Source organism: Folsomia candida, unplaced genomic scaffold (genome assembly GCF_002217175.1).
Source record: "Folsomia candida strain VU population unplaced genomic scaffold, ASM221717v1 Fcan01_Sc008, whole genome shotgun sequence".
Lineage (NCBI taxonomy): Eukaryota > Metazoa > Arthropoda > Collembola > Entomobryomorpha > Isotomidae > Folsomia > Folsomia candida.
Genome location: NW_019091200.1, coordinates 2,738,078 through 2,760,194, shown reverse-complemented (window position 1 = coordinate 2,760,194; position 22,117 = coordinate 2,738,078). Strand labels below are relative to the sequence as shown.

The 22,117-nt window shown below is 40.7% G+C and overlaps 3 protein-coding genes across 11 annotated transcripts; 2 read left to right on the top strand and 1 right to left on the bottom strand.

Annotated features, from left to right (window-relative positions):
- The first annotated feature begins 78 nt into the window (after positions 1–78).
- LOC110853673 (target of rapamycin complex subunit lst8) lies at positions 79–2,580 on the top strand. 2 transcript variants are annotated; one of them, XM_035854495.1, is made up of 10 exons: positions 79–521; positions 590–641; positions 718–762; positions 833–900; positions 968–1,017; positions 1,102–1,249; positions 1,332–1,443; positions 1,501–1,594; positions 1,851–2,126; positions 2,200–2,580. In XM_035854495.1, exons 1-9 carry the CDS (start codon positions 285–287, stop codon positions 2,113–2,115), a joined length of 1,071 nt encoding a protein of 356 aa, XP_035710388.1. In that variant the 5' UTR covers positions 79–284; the 3' UTR covers positions 2,116–2,126; positions 2,200–2,580. The 2 variants fall into 2 exon arrangements, with proteins under 2 accessions (XP_035710388.1, XP_021957674.1); XM_022101982.2 differs by having other exon boundaries at positions 1,851–2,212.
- Positions 2,214–20,764, bottom strand: LOC110853214 (voltage-dependent calcium channel subunit alpha-2/delta-3). Of its 5 annotated transcripts, XM_035854486.1 has the most exons (33): positions 20,241–20,764; positions 20,098–20,179; positions 19,913–20,026; positions 19,517–19,799; positions 19,272–19,403; positions 18,923–19,197; positions 18,512–18,622; positions 18,377–18,433; positions 17,940–18,084; positions 17,448–17,866; positions 14,612–14,857; positions 11,805–11,903; positions 10,928–10,990; positions 10,589–10,683; positions 10,118–10,178; positions 9,929–10,033; positions 9,777–9,860; positions 9,497–9,715; positions 9,044–9,200; positions 8,942–8,977; positions 8,830–8,860; positions 6,300–6,326; positions 6,067–6,103; positions 5,722–5,813; positions 5,631–5,656; positions 5,305–5,573; positions 5,141–5,240; positions 4,910–5,052; positions 4,722–4,839; positions 4,445–4,658; positions 4,286–4,388; positions 4,046–4,180; positions 2,214–3,984 (listed from the first exon to the last, which is right to left on the bottom strand). In XM_035854486.1, exons 1-33 carry the CDS (start codon positions 20,303–20,305, stop codon positions 3,874–3,876), a joined length of 4,254 nt encoding a protein of 1,417 aa, XP_035710379.1. In that variant the 5' UTR covers positions 20,306–20,764; the 3' UTR covers positions 2,214–3,873. The 5 variants fall into 5 exon arrangements, with proteins under 5 accessions (XP_035710379.1, XP_035710380.1, XP_035710381.1 ...); XM_035854487.1 differs by lacking the exon at positions 6,067–6,103 and having other exon boundaries at positions 5,722–5,817; XM_035854488.1 differs by lacking the exon at positions 10,928–10,990.
- On the top strand, positions 6,152–8,895 carry LOC110853672. Of its 4 annotated transcripts, XM_035854493.1 has the most exons (7): positions 6,152–6,313; positions 6,383–6,479; positions 6,550–6,698; positions 6,782–7,125; positions 7,198–7,527; positions 7,602–7,945; positions 8,008–8,895. In XM_035854493.1, the coding sequence occupies exons 4-7, from the start codon at positions 6,993–6,995 to the stop codon at positions 8,758–8,760; spliced, it is 1,560 nt and encodes a 519-aa protein (XP_035710386.1). In that variant the 5' UTR covers positions 6,152–6,313; positions 6,383–6,479; positions 6,550–6,698; positions 6,782–6,992; the 3' UTR covers positions 8,761–8,895. The 4 variants fall into 4 exon arrangements, with proteins under 4 accessions (XP_035710386.1, XP_035710387.1, XP_021957673.1 ...); XM_035854494.1 differs by lacking the exon at positions 6,383–6,479; XM_022101981.2 differs by having other exon boundaries at positions 6,383–6,698.
- Positions 20,765–22,117: the final 1,353 nt, after the last annotated feature.

Sequence of the window (22,117 nt, the reverse complement as noted above, 5' to 3'; positions counted from 1 at the left end):
TTTTTAGGTAATGAGGTTTTATACACATTTTTTGCCTTGATAAAAGAATTAGATGTTAATTGGGCTGTTGTAAATCGACACTGAGGAACATGAGACTTTTTTGTGGAGTAAATTGGAGAGGAAAATGAGACTGGAAATGAAACTGAGGATCAAAATGCGAAATGCCCCATCGCCGTGCGAAAGACGGACTTTATTTACAAACAAATTTGATTTAAAAAAAACAAATTATGATTTGTTTTTAAATGTGTTTGGTTTTAAACGTAGTTAACGAGTGAATTAAAATAATGGTGATAAGCCCCGATAAAGGAGATGGGTTTCCTCCTCCAGCAACAGCAGGCACAGTCCTTCCGCCAAGTTCCCCCACGACACGGTCACCCAATAATAATTTGGCCGATTCGCCCGGAGGACTGGCAGCGACGGGGTCGGACACCGTCCTTGCAACGGCTGGATATGACCACACCATTAAATTGTGGCAAGTGGGGACGGCCCTTTGCTTCAAAACGTTCCAACATCCTGACTCGGTGAGTTCAAGATTTAATTGTGATTTGAAATTGTATTTTGACTCATAATTTGTTAATATTTATTACAGCAAGTAAATGACTTGGCGATAAGCCCAGACAGAAAGTCGGTCGCTGCGGCGGGTAAGCTACTTTTTAATTGGATTGATTCAGTTTGTAATTATTTACTAACCGGGATTAATTTAATTGTTTTGTTAAGGTTTCCAGCATGTTCGAATTTATGATGTTCAAGGATCAGGGCAAAGTATTTAGTAAAAGTTTCTGATTTTTAGCCAGTGAAGAAACTGACCAAATTTTTGTTTTGTATAATACAGGTCCTGCCGTGAATTTTGAAGGGTTGACGAAAAATGTGACGTGCATAGGATTCAATCGAGATGGGCAGGTGGGTGTTAACTTGTCTTGCGTGAAATATTAATTAATGTGATTAATTTGTTTTGATTTGTAAACAGTGGATGTTTTCCGGGGGAGAAGACGACAATGCAAGAATTTGGGATTTAAGGTGTGTATCAAGTTTTGGAGATAAGTTTGATACTTTGGTGTTAATTTGTGTCAGTTAGTTTACTCACTTGTTTTTATTTTATAGGACAAATGCCACACAAAAAGTGTTCCAAACCCACTCGTCCCCCATCACGTGTGCCACCCTGCATCCCAACAATACCGAACTAATCATAGCAGACCAGAGTGGAACGATTCACTTGTGGAATTTAAAGAATGACAAAACTGAACAATTGGTAAATATTAACTGGCACTTATTAATTACAATTAAAATCAAATCCACGATTAAAACTGGAATTTTTTATATGCATATTGTAGATTCCTGATCAAAGTGGAACCGTTCCCATTCAGGATGTTGCGATTGACCCGTCAGGAAAATTTTTGGCTGCTGTAAACAACAAGGGAGACTGTTACATTTGGACCTTGGACGGTATTTACGAGTAATTACACTCTCCTTGTCGATTCTATTATGGTGCAATTTTTTTAGGAGGAAATGGTGAAGAAATTCGTCTCAGCCCGTTCCACAGGTTAAAAGCTCACTCACGATACGCTTTAACGTGCTGTTTTTCCCCAGATTCGAGGTAATTAAGAATATAATTGAATTAAACGGAGCAAAATTAATTTGAGAGGAAATTATGGAAATTTTAAAAACATGTTTTAAAATTTCTGTAACTTTCTCTATCTCTTGAGTTGGGTTAAAATTTCTGGAGGCAATATGAAAAATGTTCAGAGGACGCACAAAAGTGATTTCAAGATGCTAATACAATTTTCACCCAACTCAAAAGAGGAAAAGCTTAAAAACGTAGTTTGCTAACTGCCTATTATTAAAATTTCCAGTCTTCTGGCAACCACTTCGGCCGACCAAACGTGCAAAATATGGAAAATGTCCGACTCTAGCTTAGTGGCGGATTTGCATTGTTCTGGTCAGCGATGGGTGTGGTCGGCCGCTTTCACAGGGGACAGTCAGTACATAATAACTGCTTCGTCAGATAATCTAGCGAGATTGTGGTCCTTGGAGACTGCACGGACAGAGCGAGAGTACAATGGACATCAAAAACCGGTGACCTGCGTGGCGTACAGAGATCCGAGTATCCTTTACTAGCAAATTTTTATGTGAGTAGCTTTTTAGTCAGTTTTACCATATTTTACAAAATTGCCAATTAATTTTCTAATAAATTATATACAGAGTCGTTTATTGACTTCCGGTATTCAAAAATTGGTTTATTATTCATCCCCCTCCTACATGTTTACATAAGAAATATTTATGTAAGGTTATTACATACATACATACTTTTTTTCGTGACCAACATTTATTAGTGTAAAGGAGGGGACATTATTGGTAATCAATTAATCAATCGATTTTACAACGTATCGATCGATCATCGATTTCTATCTAGAACTCATATCCCTTAAATCTATACATGTTTATGTATGTAGAGCACTTCGTTGTTTGAGAGTCGACGTATTTCTTATTTACGTTAACGAATCGAGGTTATTATTTGCACAAGATTTTTTAAGGTAACTACTGTAAATAGAAAGAGGAATAAAAACGTAAATGAGAGGCAGGTAATATTTTATTGTTATTGTGAATGATTGCATCAATCATCGTCGTTCATGTCGAAGGATGATGAGATGAGGATGAACTACTTTCTTTTCTTCTGATGGAGGGAGAAGGATGAGTAGAGTTCCATTTAATTAACTAACTATTTATGTAGCTCCGTTTTTCATGTATGTACATACCTATTTCTAGTCCAGTATTAAATGTACATCTAATTTGGTATGTAGGTAAATATGTAGGAAGGAGTAACAAATACTATTGCTATTTTTACTTATTACTTATTACGCAACTGTTAACTTATTAAGTAAAAGACTGGTCTATGTACATATTTATGTATATACTCGCTAAGTCAATTATAAGGTCAACACGGTTCTCTGTTTCTTATTGATGATTGGCAATATATAAATGCGCGGCGTCTATTTAACTAAATATTTATCTACCTACGACTCAAAATTATGTCAGTATTTACAGACTAGTAGTACGTTTGTAAAGGTGGTGTCGGTGGTGTGGTGGTGGGTGTGGTGATGAAAAAGTTATGTGCACTTTGTCATCCATCCAGTTTTTAAGTAATCGTGTCAATAATACTGATGATTTTCACCTTAATTCTTCTACAGCTAGCTATCTACTCGTAACAATTAACGGTACGGTAATTCCAACATAATTACTGAAAGGCATGGCAAAAAGGCTCAATTTCATGGACATTACTCATCGTTTTTTTTAGACATGAACAACAACTATGAGCTAAGAGAAAGTATAAACTGGAGAGAAAGAGAGAGGATGAACGAGTAGTTGGTTAGTTAGTTAGTGAGAGAAAGCAGTAATATTTAAATAGTCAGTTAGTAATTAATTATTGGAAGGGATGTGAGTTGGGTTTTTGTTTTGTAGAATATTTACACGTATTTTAATTTGTATTAAATTTGTTGTATTTTATAATCGTAGAACGTTACGATTCTAGTAAATTGTAGTCTCGAATGTGAAAGATTGGGTTTGTTTTTTTATCTGTAACTATTTAGATTTGCCTAATTGTAGTCCAAATTGTAAGTAGAATGAAAGCACGCACTTTCACTAATTGACTGTGGTGGCGAAGCGGACATAAAAATGGTCTCTTTCTCTTTTAAAAAAATCCTGTCGTGGATGACGAAGAACTTTGTACATACGAAATATTTAGAGATTTAGGACTTATTTACTTGGCTTTAAAATGTTTTGTCTTTCTTGTCATCAAGGTAAACTTTTACGTCGTGGTGATTGCTGAGTTGTATGTATTTACACGGAGTGTGCTCTACATAAAAGTGAATTATTAAGCTAGTGGAGGAGGAATTTCTTGACTAGAATAATTATACTGAGCAGGTTTAATAATGCGAATGAGGGATTTAGGCCAGCAGCGGCTCCACAATCGGGGCGCAGGTCTTTCTCCTGTAAAAAAATTAAGTGTGAGTTATCGAGAAGTGATGATAAGATGCGTATGTAATCTCACATCCTCATTGAAGAAAAGGCATCGGGACGAGGGTCGTTTCCTCTCGAGGGGAATGTATGGCGTCCTGCAAATCTGGTTAATCACGTCGTTGCTCGTCGCCAGCTTTTCTATCTCCTCGTCTATCGTGTATTGCACCTGGGGGAATAAAATGAGAATTAATTTAAAATTTGTAGTGAAAGTTTTGTTATTTCAGCAAATTCGCGAATATTCCTGAAAAATTATAATTCTGGAGTTATTTACCTCCTGGCCCCCAACGCCCTTCCGACTCCGCAACGCTGGACACTTGGCGTCGATAGCGATCATGATGAGATTCGTTCGGTTGATGAGATGGACCCCGTAAAACCTGATTTGACGAGATTAGACAATCGTGACCAATTTTTTGAGGAATAATATAATTACCCGTTGTGCCCAAAACCATCGCAGTCTGCGAGGATGCCGGGGTGGTAGCCTTTGGTGTAGAGGTCGGAGTAGTACTTTTTGCCATAAGTGTAGAGAAGGTACTCCTTGTGGCAGGGGCGGAGACGGGTCTTGTTGATGGACGCGATCCCAAAGAACGGGTGCCAATTCGGGTTCTTCTCCTGGTCCTCGCTGTACTCCTCGTCAACGTAAATTACTGCAAAAAATTGGCAACAATTGACACCTTTGTGTTACGGACTTGAGTGAATTATGAACTTACTATCGGCCAAAACAGCGGAGAAATCGGGAGAAAAGTACGAGTGCAAGTTGACCTGTAACATGAGCCAGGCCATTCTCCCGATAAACCATTTCACCATCCATTGAAAGTAACGGAATGGCTGCGCGGAATTGGGGAAAAATTATTACAATTTAGAAATAAATTCGACGTTAAGTATTTTAATTTCTCACATTTTGTAAAATCATTCCAAATCCGGACTTGCTGAAGAGGTGAAAGCAAATGGCTTGATAATCCACGACGTGGACGCGCTTATAAATGTCATGGTTTACGAGTTGCTCTAAAATTTCGCCGTGGACTTCGCCAAAAAATCGACCTGTAAAAAATAATTTGGCGAATTTATAGCCGTCATAAATAAATAAAATTAATAGGCTTTTGCAAATTAATATGTATGGAATTTTTACCTGTGAATTCGTGCCGCGCCGCCACGACGATGTAACCATTATCGTCAATGACGTAGCAGTCGAGTTCATCTCTGCATTTCAGACAGCCACGTCCGTCACACTGCAGACAATAAGAATTTCATGATAACCCTGATAACCCAGCTTTTGACCTATGTTGACCTTACCCTGGAAGCAATATCGAAAAATCTTTTGGCCATTTTTTCATGTTCGAATTGGACACCGGCCACCGCGACGGGTGCGGACTGTTGGACGGGTGGGGCTGCCCGATTCCCACCTCTCCCACCACTGCTCCGGTGGACAAATATGGCCCGGGTCGCCGTCACGTAGCTGTCCCCCCGCGTCCCAGCATCGTACGGAACTGAGAGGACGTAGGACAGCCCACGGTCAACATCGTACCTGTCCACCGCCCGTTTGTACCAGAGCTCCTCCGTGGCTGCAAAAAAAATGGAAATTGAATTTTGCACGTGCCAAAAATTAATTACTTTCTTACCTCGAATGTCACTCCGGCTGAAGGGCCTGCACATTGAAAACATAAGTAATTAGTGTGCTCATTAGGATAACTTAATTAATATTGATCTTACGTGAAGGGGGTCGAGTCTGTGTAATTTACCCACCGCGTCAACCCACTCCTCGTCGCGATGAACCCCACCAAAGGTCCAAACGGGTTCATGATCTGTCTACCAAAAAGATTTTATTAAATGGCGTCCTCCTTTTTTAGTGCTCGATTTAATTAATAGTGCATATTTATGTTTATAATAGCATTGATAATTTCCATATCGTCCGTGTAAGCAATAAACGCAGCGGACATTTAGACACAGAGAGAAGGAGACAGCACACCACGCCGAGAGTTGACTTTTCAACGTCAACCCTTGGCTGGCGACTGTCTCATTAGATGACGACCCATATTTTGAACCGTGTACGATTACCTCTTCATTATAGCGAATGAACGCTTTCGTTAGTGGTCTTGCAAGAGAAAGAGGAGGAAGAAGAAGAGAGGACACAATTTAGTAGTGATTACGTGGTTGGACGTGCTCACTAATTGACAGGTCGGAGTGAGCACGCCCAACAGTTGTAAATAAGATCATGTTACGCAACAACTTTCTCTGGTGGGTGAAAGCGGTGCAGTGAAAGTGAGAGAAAGCACAGAGTTGATCCTTACCCCATGTCCTTCTGGTAGGAGCGATACCTTTAATTAATCAAAAATTAATTAATTAAAATTAATTTAGACAGATTATTTACTAGAAAATACTATGAGACTGGAGCTATGTGCGACTTATGGCTCTTCCATCTTGAGATGGAAAAATCAAATAAATAGATACGGCAGGAATTTACTACATATGTTGGTTTACTATTCTTACGATTAATGTTAATTAAAAGTTAATTTTTTGTGCATACACTTTGTACTTTAGTTTGGTTTGGCTAACAATGGAGGTGGATGAGTCATTTTCTGAAGACGACGACTTCGTCACAACGCAGAAGAGGACGACACCGAAGGTGGTTAAAAAAAGGCGAAATTAGTGAAAGCCGGTCCATCTACGCCTGCTGCTAAATCTAACCTGTTAGTGTTTAGTTTCTTCCTCCTCCTCTCCCCACTAACTTGTACTTAATATTTACTCGAATATTTTTATTTTGTGTTTTTAGTTCCACCGCAAAGACTGCTACAGCCGCCCCTGATCCTAGTAAACATTTGGCCGTGGAGACTACGAGAGCCCCCAACTGTGATGAAGGGGAATTAAATCCCCGTGGTTCGAAGGATAAGGAGAAGAGAAAGTCGGAAACCGCTACAAGTCTTGCCCGTGAAGACCAGACTTTCCAACCCGTCCCGTGGTCCTACATTGTTGATGAGGAGGAGATGGAAGTGGAGGAGGAAGAAATGCGACTCAGGGATGGAAGGGGGATCATTTATAGAGATGGGGATTTGGATGAAGAATTCCAAATAAGGCACGTGTCTTTGTTGGATACGAAAATTGACACAACGGTTAAAGGTAACATAATAATTACCACTTGTATGATAATGATTAGTGCACACTATTTAGTAAGGTTGTCATGCTATATAGGTGAAGGGGTCGATCAAATCAGAAAGACGATTCTGCGGTTAGTTGGACTGGCTGAGACTGAAACCACTTCCCCTGACCTCGATGTTTATGAAGCCTCCCCACAACTTGTTTTGACCCAGGAGGAGCAGGGATTGACCGCTGCACAGAAGGAGGTTCTCTTTCAGGAGATTTTCCGCAGAGGAGGTCGTGTTGTCGTGGAAGACAAACCAGGATGGTTTTTAATCATTCACAAAGCCCCCACCACCGGGTTAATTCATTTGTGCTTAGAGATACCACGACAAGTTAGAGGAGTATGGATCTATGCAGCTTTCAGGCTTTGTACGAAACCAAGTAAGCATAATTAAGGTGGATGATTGTTGTATCTTTGATACATATTTAAATAAGGTGTCATTCTCATTAATCAGAGTGTTACCAATACAACTCAACATTCTCGAGTGATGTCTTCCCCAAATGCATTCAACATCAATCCAATCCCATCTATACCGTGTCAAAAGTGACTGATTACAATCGAAATGACGTTGTGTTGTTTCTTCACATAAGGGGTAGAATCTCTGTAGCGTCGAATTCATCCGATCAGACGAAAGATGAAGAGGCCGAATTATATATTAGTCAGATATGTTCCTCTTACACGGGGTGGAAAAACTATTGTGCCACGGAGGGCCTAGCAAGTCGACCAATCCCCAAATCCATATCGCGACACCATTTTAACAACGAAGGCGAGGCTCTAAGGATGCTGTCATTGGAATCAGTTAGTGAAATTGTCTAATATCTTGAGTAATGAGTTGTGATTTCATCATTATTCATTTCTAGACAATTGGAATGTTTATGAAACTCGCTCCCGGATCTCAGCCCATCATAAGTTTGGATGAACTCATCCCCTTGTGTTATGGAATGGAGGATGAGATCGACGCACGACTGAAAGAGTTGGGAATGGAACTCAAGATTCGTCGCCATTTAACACCAACGGAGAGGAAGAAGGTCAAGTACCTATTTCCGGGAGAATATCTTCTTGGAGCAGCAGCAGCAGCAGCAGAACAACAACCAAAGAAAGGGAAGACCTTTTTGTACACCATCATGAGTCGGAATATGTGGTATTTTGGGTGGAGCAACACCCCCGATTTCAAGGGCCGTTTGAACGAAAGGGGAAGTGATGGTGCTAGGGAGTACAAACGCATAACCGAAAAGAGACAGAAGGGTAGGGAGTTAGAGATAGAGGGACTGAAACAGAGAGATAGACAGTTAGGTAGAACAGAGGAGTTATGTATTTATCCACCCCCACTGAAAGCTCCCACCATGACGTGCTACCTACTCGCCAACTGTGAGGATGATGAAAAGAACACCATCAAGACCAAAACCATCGAGGCGAAGATGATAATAGCTGGATATGTGGCATATTTGTTGGGATTCCGTAATCCTATTCGGCCTAATTCTGACATCGGTTACTCTGCTAATAAATGTGTTTCTATTGGTTTAGTTGATTCTACTTCATGGGGCGAGATTTGTGAGTTTGTCAAGTTGTTCTGGGGATTTGAGCCAATGTTGGCGAAGTATGAGAGAAATTGAAGTATGTAGAGATTTTTTGTATATGTAAAACTAGGATGAAATAAATTGAATGCGTTTTGCCTTTCATACCACTTGAGGTTGAACACACCGGTCACGTTGGCTGCAACCACAAGGGGAGGAGGTCACATTAGAAAATAGATCGTAGCGGGGCACGTAATTTAATTATGTAGCAAATGTTTACCATCTAAGACGAGAGCTTGTACCAAATGTTTGTCACCTGGAAGAAATTAGGAAAAAATGAGAATTTGTGTATATTTTGATTGAGAGAAGTATATGGACTAACAAATGTAGACTTGGCTGTCTAAAGTGGGCTGCCTTCGGGTGATGCCGATGCCCGTATTTCTCCACGGCCAGGAGGTATTGGCCTGCTGGATTTCTCGGAGAAAGTGCAAGATGAGACCTTCCTTGTTGTCCCGAAATTCGGGGTGAGCCCCACGAATCTGCCAAAATAGAAAATTATGGAAATATGTAGTTAGTGTTTCGGGTGTAAGTAACAACTTGGGCAAGAAGACAGTGGTTTCTTGCAGCTATTTTGACCTACAAGAAGTGCAAGGTGGTGCAAGAAACTCCGACCCGCCGCTATAACTTATTGGGGGGCGTGGCTAGATGGTGCATATTTCTTTGCACTTTCTCGCAGTTTCTTACTTTGTAGTGCAAGATATGGGGCAAACCCGCAAGAAATTAAATAGTGAAAGTAAGGATTAGAGAGTAAGGTAATTTGGCTTTAAGTACGTACATATTCGCAGTAGGTCCAGTCTGGATTAACCCTCCAGCGCCTGGGCTCATCGGGAGCTTCAAAAAAGTGCGTGACATTTCTGCCCTGACCATCCCTCCGGATCTCCATGCCCCCCGTGAACTCGTACTGTTGCGACTCTGGTAGCGTGATGGCCAAGGTGTACACCGTGTTGGGGATTTTGACGTACGCATACTTCTGCCGGCGGAGGAGGACACGTCTCTGAAATCAAAATCATCGATGAAAAATAGGAAATTAATTTCGTTTCTTGACTCTGACTTACAAACTCGTCGAGTGGAACGCGAACTGAGATGGTTTTCATGGCGGCTTCAGCCCCCATTTCCATATTGATCATTTCTCTCCTCATCTGAGAAATTGGATAAAATATAAATTATTAAAGGCGGATTGAGGGGCTGGTGGGCTGCTGGCACCCACCTCCATCAATTTGGGATCGAAATTCCTCTCGTAGCGATCCGTATCTGCCAACTCGACTTTGGACAAGTCGACCGAGTTGTAATTGGGTTTGAGTAGGTCGGTGAACTGGAAATAGGTACATAACGTGCATCTTAATTGCAAGGGTATACATACATAAATAGAAATCGAGTTAAGGTGTAATTTCCTTACGAGAGGTCTCCAATCCGGGTGAAATATGACGTGACCATTCTCCGTCAGAGCCAATGCGTACCTGTTAAAGTGGAGCCATATATGTATACAAAATTAGACAGGTCCAGGTTTCTACCTGACGATGGAGATCTCCCAGCGAAAGATCTCCAATTTTGGCCAATTTAGTCTCAATCAATCACAAATTCAGTTAGTATGACATTTGCAAGAGGCACAATCTCTGAGTGGGCAAGTTTGGCAGAGATATTTGCATCCGAAGAAGATAAAACGCGCAGTAAATTTGGAAAGTGTAAAATTTGTCGACTTTAGGGCGCACTTTCTCCTCTTTGGATGCAAATATCTCTGAAAAATCTACACATTAAGAGATCGTGTGTTTTTGCAAATTTCATACTAATTCACTTTGTGATCGACACTAATTTGCCCAAAATCTAAGAGCATACGCTGGGAGACCTCCCTTGCCAATCGACAACGTACCCATTCACCCCAATTTTGAAGGGGGTCGCAATCTTGAGAAACTCCGATATAGGAATATCCGTTCCAACAACGCCCAAAAATATCGCAATTTTCTCCTGTAACGGGCAATTTGTAACTTATTTAAAATTTCCAAGTTTTCCAAGTTCTGCGCCAATTCTAAAGTCTGTAAATACTTTTCAACACGACACTTCTCATGCGAATTAATAAGCACATACATAATTTTAGGTAAGACAACGGCATGCAACAAATTAGTTGGCGACACGAAACTAAATAAGTGTAAATACGATACGATAAATACGAGAAGTATTTGTGTGTGGAGAGAACGCATCAATAATTCACCTTGGTCATTTCGTCTACCGTTTGCGTCTCATTATTAGCTTGAGCTTTAGTAGTCACAGGCGTCTGAGAGAGAGAGAGAAAGAGAGGAAGAGAAAGTAAATAGCAAACTTAGTCAAACTTAATTAAAATTAATTAATTAATTAATTAATTAATTAATATTTCAACATTATGATCACTTCAACTCATTTTAACAAAAGCAGAGCTCATTTCTTGGCAAAATTAATTAATTATAGCGACATCCATAATTCCATTCCTAAAATATATGTAATTAGCGGGGTTGAGAAGACGTCACAAAATTTGGAAGAAGTAAATTTTCAGAGTGAAAGTAAATTTGTAATAATCAGCAGCACTGAACGATATAATTATGAAATTATGTAAATTGGCACACGTCATCAAAATGAGCAAAGTTTGAAATTAATTTTGAAAATCTTTCGGAGCAGAAGGATACGAAATTGTGTAAATGGGCACTTTTTGAAAGTGAAAGTGAAATTTGTAATAATCAGCAGCACTGAGGGATGTAATTATGAAATTATGTAAATGGATACACATCGTCAAAATGTTGAAAATAATTATGAAAATTTTCTTATGAGCTGAGCATGAAATTGTGTAAATGGATACTTTTTAAAAGTAACCTTTAACAAGTGAAAGTAAAATTTGTAAAATAATCAGATTATGAAATATGTTTGTGAGTATATACACACATCTTCAGTCATCTGTTAACAAAACGAGTTAAGAAATCTGAAAATTATTATGAAAATCTTCTGAGCTGTATGAAATTGTGTAAATGTACATTTTTTAGAGTACAGAAATTGTATTAATGTTTGAAATGAGTGATATGTAAAACGACATGAAAAAATAAGTGGGAAAAAGGCCGCACCAAGTGTTCCGTGGTGTTCCGCTGGTCGAAAACGGGGAGGGAGACGGACACCATGAATCTGTACTTGCGAGGACTTGGACCCCATTTCGCCACGTTTTCCTGGAGAAAGCACAAATCAATGAAGTTAATTTTTGCAAAATACATAATAAGATAGCAACTTTATCAGATAACTTAAATCAACTTAAATATATTTTTCAGAGGTGGGTAAGATGCTTTATCAAAATACTGTATTTTGACACAGTGTCTATTTTGCCCACCCTTATATATTTGTCGCAATGTCGATAAGGTCTCAGCCCACATGTTTCATTATAAGTCTCATTAACACCATATTTTTTGGTAAGATTACCACATTTTTTCAAGAAATGCATTCTTAAATATTCAGCCATCACAGTAAAATACAGTAGACACAGCAAAATGCAGGACATAGTCATCCATCCATAAATACGTACATATATAGCACATTTTGCAGCTTACATAAACACACAAAGAGCAATTATGTTGTATTATCTGGGAGGAAAACAAGAAGGGCAGAATAATTCATTTACTTAATTCTCTCCTTCCGCTTCAGCGTCCTTATAAATAGTGCGCTCTTTGTATTTATGTAAATATGTGTGACTAGCAACGAGAGGACTTTCTCCTCCTGTTACTGCCTCTTGACTGAATTTGAATGCGCAAATAATTGAATAATAGGAAACAACAGAATAATTATCATCTCTCGACCGACCGTGTTCATGGAAGTGGAGAAAAAGCGGATTTCGAGTGTACTTTCTCCTCGAGGACATTCATCATCTCGTTGGCATTCTTCATCAAGTATCAAGTGAAAATGCTCTTTTACTGTTTCTTTTTTTTAAAAAAGTGCTCCACATTTTATGCATGACGTGCCATGGGAAGAGTAAAGTTGAGAGAGAGTTGGGAAGGAAATTGAGTTGGAGAAAGCAGCAGCAGCAACAATAGAGATGGATTACTGTTTTTTTTCTTTCTGCACAAATGGCACACAAAAAAGCGAGTCTCTCAAGAGAGGGATATCATGCAACACTTTTTTGGAGCCAGAGCTTATGAAATCGGCGTGTCCGTACGTCTGTCGCGTGGACGGCAGACTAAACCGATTTAAGCGAGAGAAAGTAAGAGATACAATTTTGCAAGGTGACAATTTCTGTATAAGAAATATTTTTAGTATTTATCCTTAGTTGGAGCCCAAGCTTATGTAAACGGCGTGTCTGTACGTCTTCCGCATGTTAGCGGACGGACTGCTAAACCGATTTAAGCTGGAGAAAGTTAGAGGTACAATTTTTCAAGGTGATAATTTCTGCATAATAAGTTTTTTTTTGTAGGCGGAGTCAGAGCTTATATAATCAGCATGTCCGTCCATCTGTGACATGCTGCTTAGGGGACGAATTATTGAACATATTTTAGCAGGAGAAAGTTGCAAATAAAATTTTGCAAGGTGAAGATAGATTACTGTCTGCATAATAGGCATTTTCCTTGGCTCGGGCTATACCAAGTCTGCATGCATAAACACTGCCTGCATGTTATTTAGAAAGCGACTCATCTCTCGTAAATTTTGTCACATGTCAGCCAACCAACTCTAGACTATTTCAGGGAATGAAATGGGAGATACCCATTTAAACAAATATGTACTTTCCCTCCGAGAAAAGCGATACTCTTGCATTACGTATTATCTTATCGGGCAGGTTAATACATACATCCACAAGAATTCGAGATAAGAGTATAATAATAACAGATGACACATCCTTTCACTTTCACTCTCACCCAAGAGATGTTATATTTTGGTTTGGAAACCTAATATCCTGTCGAGAATGGAATGGAGGATTGGATTTCAATCTCAGGTACATATATCCACCAACTGCTTGCGAAATGGTCTTTTATTAATAAAGCGAAGAGGAGCAGATTTGTGTTGAATGGAATTTTCTCGTCATCTCATGAGCGATGAGAAGAGAGAGATAAAAGGTTATGGATGGATTTTGGGAGAGGACGACTTGCGAAATTTACTCCCAGATCGATTACGTACTCGTACTCACTCATGTGGACGGACGGAATGGGATCCACGCTCGTAAAAACTTTCACTTGCTGATGAAACACAATAATTTTCATACACACAACAACTTTCACTCTCGGATTAGTTCACATCAAAACCGTTCACTCGAAATTGATGGGTAGGAGGAGGATATTTTAGTGCAAATATTATATTCATGCAATACTTATGCCTAGATACATGTGCGACTAATGACTAATGGCATGTTAGCAGAGGTTAATTATTTGCCATGCACGTATAAATGTTTAAACTATGTATTTCTAATCTAAGAAAAATTGGGTATGGAAGCTACTTAAAAGGAACGGGTTAAGGTAAGGACACAAATATCTGACTATGGGTTGACGTAAAGACGAGACAAATATGTGTAAAAATGGTCCCAAAATACATATAATTATTATCGCGGAGTTATTAACAGTGGGCGGATACGTATTTATTTTCAACTTTCTCACTCGAGGGCGACTGACGATCAAACTTTGCGGGTGTGTTCCCTAACTTTTATGGGTCACAAAAATTTCAAAGTATTTCTTCGTATTTTTATATATTTCTTGTTTTTCAGACATTTTTTCGCTCAAAGAACTTGGACCTCAAATAATCTAGAGCATTAAATTCAAAAATAGGTACAAAAATTTATATTTTTGCGATTCTTCATAAATACATATCCGCCCTCTGGCAGTTAGTTAACTAAATTATTGCTAACTAAACTATTCGACCGTGTTGAACTAACTAGGTGGCTACACACACCGAGGAAACTGACCTTTTTCGCGTCATGCTTAGATTTTCTAGCCAACAAGAGAATTTTTTGGTGATCATGCTCTCTACTGTTGGCAGCGAGGGCAAGTGAGAGCGCTTCCCCCCAGGGTAAAGGGTACGGCTGGTGGTGGTAGTTGTGGTGTGGGAGGTGAAATGGTGAAAAATTGGTGGAGGTGACGGTGGTGGTGGAGTCGCGCTTCGTGCGACGTGGTCCTGCTGGCAGTGGAAGCAGTGGTGGAAGTGGCTGTGGCTAATTAATTAATCAGTTAGTTACATAGTTAGTAAAGGTAAATAAGTAAATATTAGTTGTGATTAGAAACTAGAGGTGCGCTACTGGTGCTAAAATTAGTGAAAATTGGGTAAAACTTTTTACCTATATCGAAGAGTTTTTACAATGCTCGTAGAAGGTACAAAATGCAAAATATCGTAAAAAACTGACTACCCACAATTTAATTCTAATAAAACCTACGGAAAATAAGTCAAGAGAGTAAAGCCACAAAACTAAAGGTCAAAATTTTAAAGATTTAGGTACAAAGTTAGTTAGTTGGTTGGTGGTAAAGTGCATATACACATGTGCCTTATTAATTGTTAGAGTCTGCCGCTAATTACTTTGGAGTACTGTACTTTATGGCCTCGTGGAGTGGAGGTTAGAAGTTTAATCGCGTAATTAGCACTTGAACTTATTAGAGTGTAAGTTAGTTAGTTAGTTATTCTGTTAGTGGTGAGAATGATCTTGGTTGGCTTTCCGCTTTCATGCATCGCCTCACTTTGAACTTTCTTCTCAAGTGACTAATTTCTGGGAGGAGGAGGAGGACCGAAATATGGAAAAGCTCCCACGGCAAAAACTTTCCCATTTGAAAGGCTGTGGTCAAAGAGAGGCCAAAACCAGACGAGACAACTAACTCTTCAACTTTCCGAGGACTTGTTTGGTTTTGTGGCTGTGAGAATTCATGAATTTTAATACTTTTCCAAGAAGGAGTTTAGGAGTTTGGTGGTTTGGGTGACATATCGTCCATTTCTTGTTGGCTTTTGAGAAATGGGACAAGTTCTGTGCTTGACTACTTTCTCTCCACTACTTTCTCCTCCTCCATATGCACGATATTATCTACGAAGGAGAAGTGGCTAAAAGTTAATAAGGAGAGAAAGAGAGACATTTCAAAAGATTATGAAGTAAGAATAGCGTCGGATCGATAAATGTACAGTTTTGTGAGAGAAGAAAAGGTCACCTTTGGAGGCAGCAGCAGGTGACAATAGTGTCCAGAATTTACTTACTCCCATTTAAGCCCAATATTTGAGACAGATTTGACTTTTTCACCAGACCAGACCAGGAGCAGAGAAAGCGTGCTATGCATAATTGATGGAGAGGTAGCTATGTTATTGCATACGTGGGTATTATGCCCGCTGCAATGTGCACTATTGGATTATGTACACATATATAGTGACGCGGAATGTAAAGGTTGCCATTTCTGCATAAAATATGTACAATTGCACAATTTACTATTTAGTAGGTGAGCGGAAGGGAAAGTAGTAATTTTGGACGCCTTTCTCTCTACAAAGTGCGAGGATCGGTGGGTACATATGTATTTATTTATGATCAGTGTTACGAAACCTGTCGACCCAACAACCCATTATTCGTCATAAGCACAAAGGTTTCGTTGTTGCTGTCAACCTATTTTCTCCATTTATCAGAGAAAACAGTGGAGAGATGCCATTAATTAATTTGGAGGAGAGCGGACCTAGTGGAAATCAGGGTTCGGAAAAACCCAGGGTTTTATTCAAAAAGTATCGACCCAGGGGTTTTAATGGGTTTTAATGGGTTTTTTGGGTTTTAATGGGTTTTAATGGGTTTAATGGGTTTTATTGGGTTTTATTAGGTTTTACTTAAATAATACACTGAAAAAAATTTTCACAACTATTGCAACCCAATTCCAGTCATACATATGCAAATCCTTGTCCATGTTAGAATATGTACGTATCTGTTCATATTAACTGATGACAATTTAATACCATTTGGGACCATAATTAATTCTTTTTCCTGAATACTACCTCTCATCATAATGAAATCCAAGTTGACCAGAACGGCAAAAATCTTGTCTTGTAAGCAGTTCATGTGAAAATGTCCCCCATACGACACATTTCCAAGCATACATATTGAAAATTAAAATATAAGCTTTTTCTACCTCCAACAGAACCTAAATATGTCCCTATTAGAGAGAAATTCAAACCAGCAAAAGCTTCCAGGGCTTTTGTGGTTGAGTAAAAATTCATAAAATTTGTAAAGTTTTTCAAAATTTAATGTTTCCAAATTTAATAGTTTTTAGCGATCTCAAGGTGCATTATTACTTCTGGAAAAAATCGAGTATTTATGGATAACGAAATACATTATTATGAGCAAAAAAAGTATATCCGTAAAAAGAACTTGTTATGGTCTAGAGTAGTATTAAATAATACATGATCAGTTAACCTATTCCGAAATTACTTTTCTGTATCACTTGAAACCTGTGATGGTAAGGGATGGATTCGTTGATTTATTCCTGGTTTCAAAACGTACAATATTAAAGAACTAAACTGCTTAGCTGCCGTAAAACAACTTCGTCTCACGTATGATAGATGTTTCCAGCTTTTAGAATATAGTTTTAAGGTAAAACCCAGTTAAAATCCATTAAAACCCGAATAAAACCCATTAAAACCCAAATAAAACCCATTTAACATGGTAAAACCCAATGGGTTTTATTCATTAACAACCCATTAAAACCCATTAAAACCCAAAAAACCCAACCCAATAAAACCCTGGGTCGGAATACCCTGGTGGAAATATGTATATACAAATTTTGACCCACCCTGGACTGCCGCTCCCTGTGGGCGAACATCTCCCTCAACTCCTCCTCGCTGGGATTGATGATGCCGTAGTCGAGGAATTCTGCCGCCCTTTTGGCCGAGTAGGACACCATGTTCTTCTTCCCTTTGGGGACGGGGCGCGAGTCGTCGTCGTCCCCCACGATGTAAAAGTCCTGTTTCTCCGTCTCGTTCTTCAACTTTTTGAGGAGGGCCTTGTACCGCTGAGAACGAGATTTTTGTTCCGCCCGGTTCTTTTCGTCCCATAACCAGTCCGACTCCTGGATGTCGACAATGTCCGCGTACACGTTGGTCCACGAGACGGTGTGGACATTGGCCATGACCATGGGTCGAGACATGACTGCCAAGTATTTCACTACCTGCTCCTCCACCTGACCGATTGTCGTCACGTGGGCGAAATAGCCTAGAGAGAGAGAGAAGTAATTAAGGCATCAGTTTTTTGGGGGATGGAAAATTGACGAAATTAGCGTGCGTACCTTTATTGGAGCAGGCGATGGACAAGATTTCCGCCGTTTCGGTGACATCGCGGCCAATGAGATACGTGAAGACGCGCGTCCGTCCCAAGAGCTCTTCATTGTGGGGGTCAAAGATCTCGCTGAAGAGGTCGGGAAGTCCGTCCGTCTGTAAAAAAATGAGTTATTAAAGGGTGCAACCCTATTAGCGAGGAGTTTGTCTGTCTGTCAGCAGGATAACGCGAGAACGCATAGAGATAATCGAGATATATTTGCGGCATCATACATACGATCCCAGGGGGAGGATCCTGTCTATTTTGGGGTTAATGGGACCACCGCCTCGAGGTCACAAGGCCACATATTTTTTGGGGGAATTAATTGCTTCATTCTATTGCTACATTTCATTTGGAAAGGTTTATTTTCATGTCCATCTTAGAAAAATTGTGTAGAATAGTGCTTACTATGAGCATGATGGCTTCGTTACAGTTGGCAGAGTCGGACCGGTTGAGATCTCGGTGCTAAAATTAAGGATTTGGTCATAAAATGACTTGATTAAAAGCGTGAGGGAATTTTTGGGAAGGGAAGAAAAATAATACCTTCTCCAACATGCTGTAAGCTGCGTTAAGAGCTGCGGTAAAGTTGGCCATTTCTCTCGTCCTGTCCTGATCCAAGGCCACTTTGAACTCGCGAACATTTTCCAACGTGGCCTATTAAAAATTCATACTTTAATAAGTAATTGGATAATTGGAATTATCGATAGAGCAGGCATTTATGCACTGTTAAAAATCTGGTTGCGTCACAAATACTCCGCACCGGTATTGATTTGGTAATCACTTTCTACCGGATAGGTTGTAGTTTGTGCCTTAGTGGTAAGTTTCTCATTATCACAACATTACTAAACGGTAATGCCCATTATTACCAGTGTCGGTAGAGTAATATATGTACGTACTCCGGCCAGTACTGATTTAATACCAGTTTTCCAAGACTGTGGCATAATTGGGACTGACCTGAATCAAGCCGTCCTTATAGCAGGGGACGAGCGGAGACGTCTTATCCGTAAAGTTAAGCACGTTGACGTAATCATTTTCCGTGAGAGTATCTAAAATGGTTTGAACTACGTGGCGCCCAATTTCCCTCCGGAGTCCCATCATTGAGCCGGACACGTCGTGAAGGATGACAATGTTCTTGGGACTGTTGGCCGCCCCGGTGTACCAGGGACGCAGGCGACAGTCAAACATGTCCGGCTCCTTCCGGTCCGTGTTGTCCTTTGGCCATTTCATTGCTGAAGAAGGAAGAAACTAGTTAATAAGAGTTTCAGGAGGGGTCAAAGTTAAGGTCAAGGTCACGGATTCTGACCTGGATATTGTCTAAAAAAGCCTAACGAGCTTCCAAAATATTGCCAAAGCAGGGTCGGATTTTTGGCGTAATTCGACCTAAAAACTTCATCCATCCCGCTCGTCCAGTGCACGCCGTCCAAAATGTCCTCCCCTGTGAGGAAAAATTTTAATTACGTGAGGTGACGAATATTTATGCAGTGTTTCGAGTGCAAGTAATCATTTGCAAGAAGTGAAAGAGGTTTCTTGTAGCTATTTTGTACTTACGCCTGTCGTAGACGAACGAGGGAATATGAATTGTACTCGTGTTGAGGTTGACGTTGACGCCGAAATGCTCGTCCATTTTGAGATTGAGTTTCTCCAAGATGAGTGGATCTGGTCCTTCAGTGCTCCGTTCGGAGGAGCCTTTCGCACCCCCGCCCCCCGCGTCCAATGGAGCCACGAAGTTTATCTTCTTGGCGTTTAAGTAACTCTTGGGAGGTTCTTCGCGAAAGGCTTCGGGCTTCTCGAAATACTCCAACGCCTTCTGCTCAGCCCAGTGGCCCAGTTTCTGCACGTGCGAAAATAAGAAATTTTTATGGATGATATTTTTTGCCATGTTCGAACAGCGAGTTTCTGCACGTGCCAAAAATGTAAAAATGTATTAGTTTGAGGATGGCTTACTCGAATAGCGTCGACTTTCTCCTTGAGCGACACATAGGTCTCGTTGGCCATTTCTTCCACCACTTTTTTAAGGTTGACCGGATTAACGGCGGAGTTCGGACTGGACTGAAACCTCTGAAATCGTCGAACATAAACTTGAGCGCGTGGCGATGGAGAAAATTTTAGCCACAAATTAAATTACTCACCCTCTGAATCTCTTCATATTTCGTAGCGACATTACCAAAGTCGAATATTGCATTGCCAAAAGTATCCGTCCAATTTTTCAGCCTAAAGAGTAAAATATAATAAATTTCCTCAAAACAAAAGTACGAGTATGAAATCGACTAACTGATTCTGGAGAAGGTTTTCCCTGCCCTCGATAAGCAGAGGGAGGAGGATAAGACATGTCCACATGTCACGGAAATGCCACGTGCCCCGCTATCCCCTTGTTGAGTCCCAGCCCAGGTTGTGACCTCTATAACGTGGTCACATTGACGTGACACGTGTCCATTATTCACACCACCACGACCACCACCACCACCACACCCCCTGCGAGAGAGAGCTGAGGACCAAGTCACGTACAATTTGACCCCATCAAGTATTTCGTGGTTTATTTATTTCCCTGGTCGCAGATGGGAGAAGAGGGTGGATGGATGGGAAGAAGGCAGCGGAGAGGGGGACCCGACGACGAGGACGACGATTCTGATGCGGACTTTTCCTCTCCTTACACGACGAGCACTGCTACTCACTCACGAGAGAAAGTTGGAGCCCAACCTAGGCGTACGTATGTAACACGGGTCTCTCGTGCTGGCTGGCTGCTGTCCCGGGATCAATAGAATTGGGAACGACTGAACTACTGAACGGTAAGAAGAGTCGGACTATACTGCTCTCCTCCGGCTCCCTCGCCTCCCATGTTATACCTTCCGCCGCCCTCCGCTTTCTCCACCAAGTAGCATGCACACTGCTGCATTTTCCCAAAACCAACTTCTTATCAGCAGCATAAGACTTTCCCTCCACTTTTTCCTCTCTCCACACATGCAGCCACGAACTAATCAAGGCCTGTGTGGAATCACATAGAGAGAAAGTGTCCAAATTTTGAGTCCATGGTTTTGAAAGTATGTATACGTGCCAATTAATGACTGCGGGATATAATTACTTTTTAATGAGAGGATTCATGCCCCGTGGGTCGATGGGGAATCATTCATTGGACAGCATAAATCTTGGCGTGGCTTCGCATTGACTTTTCTTCTCGTCGTATTAAACGGTGTGTAACGGCTTGTGCTCTGATTCTGTCCGAGTGAGTTGTGGTTTGGTCGGTCGGTGGGACAAGATTCTTTGTTCCGTCGTCGAATGGACGGTGGTGGTGGTTTTGGGGAAGAAAGAAGAAGGAGACCCTATAATAAAATAATATCTCTGAGGAGAGGAATGTTGCTGGGTTGGTTGTTGGGGTATGAAATCTGCCTATGAATCGGTCTATTAATAAACACGTTACATCCATAGAAAGCAAGTTTAGAAGAAGAAGGTCTCTGTTCTTTCTCACTCGGTTTCCTTCCGCCCTAAGTAAAATGAGATATACACCTTGAGGAAAAGACGTCGACTAGTCAGCAGCACCCGTCGGACTGCGCTACCACTTACACGACGTGGGGAAGGATAGCAGCGAGTTTAATGCGTTCAGTTCAAGTATGTGTCAAGCCAGCTCCCTTTTCCGTGGACATTTTTTGGAGAGAAAAGCCGAGGAAAATGAAAGCGGGTATGGAAAGCATCGCCACGTAGGGAAATACATACATAAATGTAGAGTAGGTAGAGAGAGCCCACCTTTCCTGCTTACTCAGCCAGTCAGTCAGTCATGCACTCCTTTTGCAGGATTTGGAACCATGTAGGATTTGGAATACTGTAAAAATTTGTGTTCTCTCCAAATTTGTGTAGAAATGCGAGTGAGCAAACATTGCCCTGCCTGCCAGCCAAGCCACGCGATCCTCGTGCTGCATGTTCAACCAACTTGAATTCTGACAGAGACTTGGCACACGGTGAGATTTCTTCATGACATGACGACGACCAGGACGGGGACGACGGTTGTGGTTTAATGGAGGGGATTGGCGGTGCGGTGCGGTGCCCATGCGATTTATTTATTTTTTCTGCCCCTGTGCAAAGAGCCGGCCCAATTAATTTCGCGTTACTACATTATTCGCCGAGAAAGAGGAAGCAGCTTATCTTTGTTTGTTTGGG